The 9,917-nt window shown below is 39.2% G+C and overlaps 1 protein-coding gene across 2 annotated transcripts; it reads right to left on the minus strand.

Moving 5' to 3' along the window:
• Window positions 1–234: 234 nt before the first annotated feature.
• LOC116171148 (extended synaptotagmin-2-like) lies at window positions 235–6,974 on the minus strand (the record flags this gene model as incomplete). Of its 2 annotated transcripts, none has more annotated exon segments than XM_031487835.1 (16): window positions 235–496; window positions 547–687; window positions 734–836; window positions 882–974; window positions 1,020–1,261; window positions 1,306–1,617; window positions 1,665–1,751; window positions 1,800–1,889; window positions 1,938–1,986; window positions 5,225–5,322; window positions 5,739–5,909; window positions 5,965–6,085; window positions 6,135–6,280; window positions 6,589–6,658; window positions 6,707–6,783; window positions 6,834–6,974. In XM_031487835.1, coding segments are annotated over 16 exon segments (2,022 nt in total), but the record flags the coding sequence as incomplete, so codon positions are not given.
• Window positions 6,975–9,917: the final 2,943 nt, after the last annotated feature.

A 9,917-nucleotide genomic window follows, 5' to 3' on the forward strand; every position in this document is an offset into this window, starting at 1 on the left:
AAAAATTGTCGATGGAAATTACAGCCGAAACCTAAAGAAGGTACCTACACTCTAAATCAACGTCTCTTAAAGTGTGAATATTACTGTTACACTCACTTTGTATACTGCCCTCCTACAATAAGGTTGCAACGAACCCAATTCTCTGGATCCATATCATCAGGAAAGTGTGATTGTATCCACATCGTTACAACCATAAATGTCCCACAGAGGGCGCGACAGTTTGAAAAAACCAAAATCTGAGAATTGTTTATAAATATCACCACTAATCTTTATAATGACATCCAGGTTTGTACAATAATAGAGTAAATACAATGAGAATAAGTTAGTATAACAATTAATTATGTATATAAACAACATTATTAAAAGCTTACAGTGAAGCACTTCTAAAAGGCACCATCAATCGCACGGCAAACATTTAAGATTCAACTTCTGGTTGTAGATCGAACCAAAATGTATTTGATTGGGTTAAATTAAACTTGCCCAAATCAATAAGCACCTGCATTACACGAAAATATTTCAAATTGCAAATCTACAAGTTATATTTACCTGGCCCATGGTGTTACTTCCTGAAAATAACTGCTTTTGTGTAGCTACCGTTACTTCAAGCTGTTGGGTGTGTAACTCTCCTTGGGACAGTACATACTCGAAAGTTACATCGAAAACTGGGTTACAATTATCTTTCACAACCTAAACGATGCACTCTTAGAAGTCGCAAATTTAATGTACTCATTACCTGTGTTTTTCGTTTCGATTCCTTCGACCTACCTGGTAACAAATACAGCTTGACATACGGGTCGGGTATGTTAGACGGATCTTTGGATGGCAAAGGCAGATTGCTAAAATTATTCGCTTGCACCGAATCACACCTACATACTACTTACGCTATCTTGTGAATAACCACAATTAGCCGCTGTCTTTGAACGCTGTAGCGCAGTGTGATTTGAATCCGTCCAAGACCGGCCTCCCCTGCCGAACTGCAATGGCGAATTGCACACACTTTTCCCCAATTGTTTACTTACAAAGTGTCAGTAAGAGTCCTATGAGTAAGACCGTTGCCTTGAGATTCTGGTGGAACAGCAGACTGCAAAGGGACAGAAATCTGCTCGAGAGATTCTGTACCTTCTTGTACATTAGATTCTGTTTCACTTTTTAATGAGCTTTCGCGCGAAATCGTTCTTTTTGAACCTGTAGACAGTTCAGAATCGTTACGCTTAAGCTTGGAAATGTGGTCCTCGGCTTCGGGAATATAATGTTTCAAAATCTATGGATCAGCTGTATTTATATTATCGTGGCTGCGCAACTTACCCTTAAATGCATTGAAAATGTAAGCTTGGCCTGCGGGCCACTCTTCAATAAGCCAAATGGCTGTAAATTGACACACAAATTAGGTTTCTCAGACAAGGCGCACAAGTTGTAGGTCAGCTCGCCTAGACCAGCACCTGTTTTATGATCAATAAAATTCAGATACAACGTGTCGGCATTGGGATTATTAACCAAAAAGTTAAAACCCTGTTCCCAAACCGGGTCCGAAGTTTTCTTCTTGACTGACGTCTGTTGGCTTTCTCGCCCGACTGTTAACAGCAGGTACGGATCGGGTTTGCTTTGAGTACGGGCTTGCTGAAATATCAGTTTCGCAATACACCCCCACTTAGAATACGACTTACAGGCAAACCCTTGGCTGAATCTACGTAAATGATGAGTAGAGCTGTACTCATCGAGGTAACTTGTAGCATTTGCGTTTCCTCCAGCACCTAAGATGACAATTTAAAGAAAGCTTAGGCACTTTTCGCGCAGATTACCGCACGTAGGTCCGAGTAATTGGTAGTTAAGACGAACCAAGTGAACCGTACATGGACCATGCCGTGTTTAGCTTGTTCAAGGGTGATCCACTAAAAATGATAATGAAACTAGACATATTTTACTAAAATATCGCATACCATATCATCTTCTCCCTTCTTTGCGATTGTATTGATGTCAATTGCAGCTCTACAATTATTGTACAAATTACGTTGAATGTCAAAAGTAAAAATTAGTACCAAGCGTTTTTTATTATTTGAAAATTAATAAGCAAATTAAAAATTGCGATTCTTTAAAGCTTTGATTACAAAGATTTTCAGTGCATACAAAGAAATCAAACCCCGGAATTGAAGAAATACCCGCAATATTCGTACGAAGTGTACCTCTAATCTTTTAATGCCTCTTCATATATTACCTATTTAATGAGTGTTTGAAGAGTAGATTTTTGAATCAATTGTTTATGATAAACTCAAAAACTCTATCAATTATTACCTTTGCGACGAACAACATGGATTCCGAAATGGACGATCTTCTACCACTAATCTTCTCCTACTACAATAGGCACCATATGAAGCAATTCACAATAATGCACATCTGGACATCATATATACAGATTTCGCCAAAGCGTTTGACACAGTTGACCATATAATTTTGACAAGGAAATGGATTTCACTGAGTTATACTAAAATGGATCAGTTCATATTTATGTGAGAGGAAGTTGACAGTAAAGGTAGCTGAAGAAAGGTCAGACTTGATAGAAGCCTTATCAGGAGTGCCCCAAGGTAGTCATCTTGGACCTCTCTTGTTTAGTATATATGTTACCGATATACCATATTCTCTGAAGAACACTTCTTGCCTGCTTTTTGCAGATGACTTGAAATTATTTTGCGTTATCTCAACCACAGAGGACAGCTTTTTACTTCAAAGGGATTTGGATGAATTGAGCAAATGGTGCCTAAATAATTGCATGTCTCTGAATGCTAGTAAATGTAAATTATTTACAAAATCGAGGAGAAAAACAGTTCACGCATTTAAATACTCTATTAATAATACTCCGCTTCAAAGAGTTCACGACATAATGGACTTGGGTGTACTCTTTGATGAAAAATTGACTTTTAGCCAACACATACGAAAAGGTTAATAAAGCTTTCAAAATGCTGGGCTTTATTAAAAGAAATTGTGCATCCTTTCGTAATGTCTATGTTTTAGTGACTCTATTTAACGTCTACTGTAGGAGCACTCTGGAATATGCTTGTCCAATATGGTCACCTAACTTCAACTATTTGATTCATAGCATTGAACGAGTGCAATCCAAATTCCTGAATTATATAAAATTAAAATCTGGCAATTTGAATTCCAAGAACATCATCATGGCAAAATATAATATTATACCGCTTGAAGACCGCCGGAAAATAGCTGATGTCCTAATCGCAGCTAAACTACTAAAAGGAACTCTGGATTGTCCTAAGCTTCTTAGTGCTCTTCAATTCACGATACCTCAAAGAACTACCCGATCAACTTTTTAAAGAAGCTACCTATCGATACAACTACACTATGAGTCAACCGTTAGCAAGGATCCCTGCTACATGCAATGAGTTTCCAGAAATAGACTTGTTTTATTTATCAACTAAACTCATCGCAGACCTTCTGAAACGACAATTTTAAACAAGACATCGACATCGACATAACATTTAACTTTTTACTGTTTTTTAGCATTGTAGGAGCGATTTAGATTAGATTAGTTACATTTTTGTTTAAATATAGTAGTTTAAGTAATTTAATTTATTCTTATGATTAATATCTAATCATACATTGTTATTTTTTTACTAAAGATGTGTTATTTTGATTATATATTAAGTAAAATATGTTATTGGAATTAATGTCTAAAATATTGGCTTGGCCGTCAATAAAGATATATAATAATCTAGTTACAGCTGGATGGTTGCAATACAGATGGTTATTTACATTTTAAATTTATTTAAAGTCAAGTTGTCTGATTAGTGAACGATGATTACTTATTCAATGGTGAAAGTTAAAAGTGTTTACGGTCAGAGCAGCCTCCGAGAATCTTTTTGATCTTGTTTTTCAAGCTACTTCAAGTTACTGAGTCAAGTTTTTTTTAAGACACTGAAACTAGCAGCGTCTTTGATAAGTATGTCTGAATATCGCAAACTATTCACGACCAGATTATTAAGAGGACCTATTAAGGGAAAAAACTATGTAATTTTAAGATTTTCTTATTTTTAATTATTGACCATCTGCGTGCAGGGTACTATGTCGAAACAAGCTTTGTAAGTTTCTTTTTATTTCAGGAATTTCGTTTTTATTATCATTCAATGTGTTACAATACTGTTCATTTCAGATTTTTCTTTCGTATCCAAGATTTATTTCAATCATTGATGAAAATTTGCATAGTAAATTAATTTAGGTCAATATTGGCACTTATCTTTGTAGTGCATGCCGGAAGTATACAAGGAAAAATTATTAAAAAAATTTTGATTTGTTTCAGTTAGCTGGACAGTGGTTTTGTTAACCGCACGCCTTTGCACACAGCATTATTTATTTGGCTCCCACCGTAGAGCCCCGGTAATATAATTGAAAATATTTTAGATGAAACAGTTTCATTGAATATACCCTTCAGAATTCTATTTGAGGTATGGATATGGAAAAAGATGTACTACAAAAATGGACTGATTCTCGGATTTATCTAAGACAAGGACAGGTGTACAGTTTCTTGTCAACATATTCGCACCTTGGCGCATAAGTATTTTATAATTAATAAATGTTGTGATAGACCCATATCTGCGAGATATGATATGTACCTACTTAATTCCAAAAAGGCCCCAATGTACCAAATATATCAAGATCAGAGTGCACTCCCATACTGAACACTGTTAAAAAATATACTTAAAAGCCTAATCAAAAACATGCCACTTATTATTTATTACTTATATCACTATGCTTTTTGGATGTTATGGAGGTGTCCAGTGTAGCCATTAAAACCGCATTTTCTTAATCCTGGCGAACATACAAGCAACTACACATTGTAGAAATGAAAATTTTCCGTATTCATGGACCAAATGAGAAATTATTCATTAATCATTTCGTGTAATCAAAGCTTTAAAGATATATATTTCTCATTATTAGGCTGAATTAAATTTATTGTAGTATGGCATAAATGTATGTAGCTTATCTTTTTGAGTAAACCACAAACAATTGTTTGAAAAACAAAATAAGTACGTTATCAGTAAACTTAATGTTTAAAATGTATAAACAATTGAATGATATTATTCGTGCAACAGGCAAGCAAAGGGGGTTATCAGGCAGCAGTATAGCAACTAGCTAATTTGTTACGGTTTGTAAGCAAACTAAAGAATATCAACTCAATTGCTTCTACTAATACACATTACTAACAAACAAAAAGTACCTTCCAAGTAAATCGTCATTTTGTGAACCTGGAAATCCTGGATCCCAGTCCCATACGTGAATAGTAACAAGCTGCCCTTCTATTGAGTCAACCATAGCCTAATATTTGTGATTTATGTTTACACCAATGATTCGCAATGCATTATAGTGAAGTACTCATGCAAGTTAGTTCGACATAAGACATGCTTGGAAATAGATTTCACAGAACAAAGCACATAAATTTTACTCTACCGCCCTCCTTTTCTTTAAATCCATATTACCTGCCCAGATCGTCATCCTTTGATCCGTCATCGTAGTCATACAGGTGCAGAATTAATTGTTGGCCATTGGTATCCATAACCGCAAACTAATAAACGATTTATCAAAAAACAAACAGAACTAACAAAACAAAAGGTGTCTGTGTGTGTGTGAATGTTAACCAAATGTAAATCTCACTCAGAAACTCCACAAAACCACCAACATGCAAACTGAATTAAAATTGGTGTGCCTTTGAACAGAGAAACACAACAAGTTACCTCGCACCAGTAGTCCCACTTTGGGTCTACAGTATTGTCAATCGTTTGTGTACGGCGCTCCTGCGCCCCGACGTTCAGAACACAATACGGATCCGACTTTCCTTTACCTAAAATACCAATATCCTTCCGCATTAAATTTTTCGCCTCGATAACATGAATTCTTAATACACCCTTTAACCAAAACACAATATGAAAAAACCGTTCTCAAATTCGTCACCTTAGTCACCTCCGGCTCGGGAACGTTCAGCATTTCCGACTCGACGTGCTTGCTCAATTTCACCGGTAACTTGTTCGGTAGCACCATCAGAGACGACACTTGCTCCAAGATCAGCTGACGCAATAAATCGCTGGAAACGAAAGAATTAGAGAGGGCGAGTTTCGTCAGTTATACCAAACCTAAAACCTGGCAGATCGAGAATGTCGACGAAACCGACCAGGTTGAAGTCGATTGTGGGATTGTTTAAGAAGTAAATCTGCAATCCACCGATTAACGGCATTCGGGATAGCAACGGTTTCAAAACGACGCGCAGTGTTCCCTGCAACTGTTTCCGAAATTTTTATTTATTACGTGCTACTCAATTGATTTTGGTTGATTAAAAATAAATGTGAGTTTTCATTGTAAATTTAATATATCTGATAGTTAATAAATTTTGAACACTAGGTCCTTCCTATATTCGTGAAAAATTCACGTGATTGTTTTAAGGACACTTGCAAAGACCTGATATTTATGTTTAAGCATTTGATGGAGAAAAAAGCGTTTTAATACAGCAAATACGAATGCTGATACAACTTTTTACGAAACCTCGACCACCTTGAACAACAACAGAGTATGAGACACAAATTTCCATACCTGAAAGTCCTTAATCCCGCCTTTAACTCCAGCACCCATGGTAAAGCTCAAATTGCAATCACCTGCATAACTAAAAATCGCAATAAAGACGTAAACACATTTTAAATGAGCTACTTACAAAAGGTCTAAATCGAGTATGATCTCGTGTCGAGCAACGTTTGCCTCGTACACTTTCACGCCCCCAACTCGTGGCGGCTGTAAACAATAGATATGTAGGTACAAATGGCACAATAACGTGCACTTACAATGCTTCCCAAAATCATCTTCTCAAATTTGAATCCTGTTAGTTTGAATTTCTGAAGTTTCTTTTGCATTTTCGGTTGAATTTTGTCACGAATTAAGTCCCGTACATAGGAATTTACGCTGGGCCATAGCTGCTTGAAAATCTGAAATTTTATTATGGGTGTTAAGTGTATTCAAATAGAAAGGTATATATAAGAACAAATGAGATGTGATTACTTTGTACGTTTCGCCACTAAAAAGATACCGAACAGATATTGTATTAATTTAATGCAACAAGTGGTTGAAAACTTTTGGAAATAGGTAGTCTAGTCTTCACAAATGCTGGGGGGTATTCCAGTAACACGTTCTTCCACAAGGGCGCCCAGTCTTCCTAGCTCTCATCATTTTTGTAGAGTATTCAATGCGCCACATTACCATGTTGTGAGGTTTGATGATGTTGTCTCACAAATTGTCGTATTGGTGCTAACACCGTAAGTTTCTGGGGGAGAACATAGCTCTGGGGGGTATGGAATACTTCCCACGCAGTACCCCCAACGAAAGAAGTTGATAGTTCCTCTTATAATTATTATGTCAACCTTTGCAAAAAGGTAATCAAGTGTTCGTGCCCCCGATGCCCCTCGCATACCAGGCGATTGTCAAGTGGCGGCCCTTTGCCTTCGAGAAGGGGCTGCTGGCGGCCATTCCCTGGACAAGCGGGCCTGCCCAAGTGAAACCACATTTCCGTACTAATTACTCGCCGGAATTGTATGAACGATAATCTTAAAGAACCCTTTCTGGGCTCCTCGTTAGGAAGGACCAACAAGCTGGTAATGAGGCAGGCTCCCCTACAGAGGTGACGACTCCAAAACAGGACCTTATTCAACGACCTGGTAGTGGACCAGCTTCTATTCGCAAGAAGAATAGGAATGGCACACAGAAAGCGATGGCCAGGAAGCGTCGGCTCGAGGGTAGAACTTCAGGTCAAGCGGATCCTGTGCCAAACACTAAGGTTCATTGGTTCAGGGGAGGCAATCCGACGTCAGGGACCAAGCATCAAATCCGAGGGAAGCACTCCAGGGTCTGACTCAGGGCAGCCTGAGAAGAAGCATAGAAGTTCAGGAGCACCTAAAGTTGCGAGTGCACCACGAACCTATGAACAAATCAATGCGGCGGTGCTCAGGGTGGACATTGTTCCGGTGTCGCACCCGGAGGTGGACAACGCTGAGCCTCAGTCGAGGTGCATTATGGTTGCAATGAATGCAGTTGACAAAATGGAGGGGGGACCCTTTCCTTGGCTGGTAGGGTTCCGCTGGAATCCGCAGGATGCCATTGTGGTCGAATGCCTGGTAGATCTTGGATTGGTTGGAGAGGACCGTCTCTCTTATTAGACCCTGGATGGCGCGTCCCTATGGTATCTGGTGATGGCTGTATTATCCCGTATGACACGGCCGCCACCTTGAAACGCCTCCAGAGGCAAAAGCCTGGCTTCAGGACAAGTCTATGGAGGACGTTCATCTGGGGGAAGAAGCCTGGTAGAGTCCTCCTAGCATTTTGTGTGATAAGGCATACTATCGGGTACTCCCGCGACAAAACTTTCAACCGCACGCGCGAGTTTTGCTCCAGGTAAGTGAGAGGGCGCCGTCGGGAGATGTCGACGAGCTTTTGACTCATGTGGCGATTCTTGATACCGGCCAGGTAGTACTAGCAATATACCAAAAGATACTGCATTTTGTGATTGTGGTGCCACTTGGTACAGCTCTTCCTTATAACCCCGAAGGATATAGCCTAGAGACGAAATCTGGGTGTCAATTTCGCATGATTTTAATCCGAGGAATCCATATTGGTAGCGCCAGAAATGTATTCCGGATAGAGGTATTCAGTCAAAAGCCGCAATTTTTAGAAAATAGCATACTTTTGGTCGAATTATGTTTCTAAGGCACACCCGGTCATGTAAGGTGTCTAGATTTATGTTTTTGGGGTCAGGGAATTCATTTATGGTAACAAAAATAACCTAAGGGCATCGGACATGCATGAGAGGCTTCACTACCACACTTTCTGATGACGTCACGGGCCGTGAAAACCAATATATTCCAAAGTTTTAATATATAAACTTATAATAATACTTAATATAATAAAAATACATATTAACAAAACAAAAACATAAGGTACGTTAATACATGTAGGTACACCTTACACGCCCCTGCGTGCCTTGGAAATACAATTCGACCAAAAGTCGGCCATTTTCTAAAAATGGCGACTTTTGACCAACTTCCTGTATCTGGATTACATTTCTGGCGCTACTCTTGGATTCCTCGGATTAAAATCATTCGAAATTGATACCCAGATCTCTTCTCTAGGTTATATTTAGATTTTTTCAAAAATTTTACAATTAATTACCCCCACCCCCTCTAAAATCTACCCACACGGAAAATGTCACTTGTTCTTCGGGTCAAATCGTCTAAATTGTTCTATGGAACAGTTGTGCCCTTTGTATCACAAAATGCAGTATCTTTCAAGAATTGCCGTTATACCGCTAGTACTAAGGGGATCGAAACTGCCCACATCACTAGGGGAAGGGGGGACGAGGTAACCTTTTTACCCATTTAGAGCACAATATGGGGGAGGGGCCTGTTTAATAGGCCGTCAACTTGCAGTAAAGCAGACAGGCCTACATATCAACCTTCGGTTTACAGGGGGCGCGTAAGAGATCTAAGCCAGGTGGAGGACTCTCTTTATTATCAGAGGGTCAGCCAACTCAACCCTAAGACTTGTATTTATGTCAATAGACGAATTGAGTCTTATCCAATTGCCGATTTCTGTTTCAGAAAACTCATACGATTCGGAAGAGGCTCCACCCACCAGGGAGCTGGCTGACTTGATAAGAGTAGTCAAAATGATGGGCCACTTCTTGTGGTTGGCTGTGATGCAGACGCACACCATGTGGGGTGGGGCAGCTCGGACACGTACATTGGGCTTGTTGCCCACGTGCAGGTTCTGTAGCAATGCAGATGAAACTACAGAGCATGTGGTCTGTCAGTGTGACGCCTTGATCAGAGATAGACATCAGCTGCTTGGTTCCGTGACAGTAATCTGGAACCGGGGGAGGG

Source organism: Photinus pyralis, unplaced genomic scaffold, assembly GCF_008802855.1.
Source record: "Photinus pyralis isolate 1611_PpyrPB1 unplaced genomic scaffold, Ppyr1.3 Ppyr1.4_LG5, whole genome shotgun sequence".
Classification (NCBI taxonomy): domain Eukaryota; kingdom Metazoa; phylum Arthropoda; class Insecta; order Coleoptera; family Lampyridae; genus Photinus; species Photinus pyralis.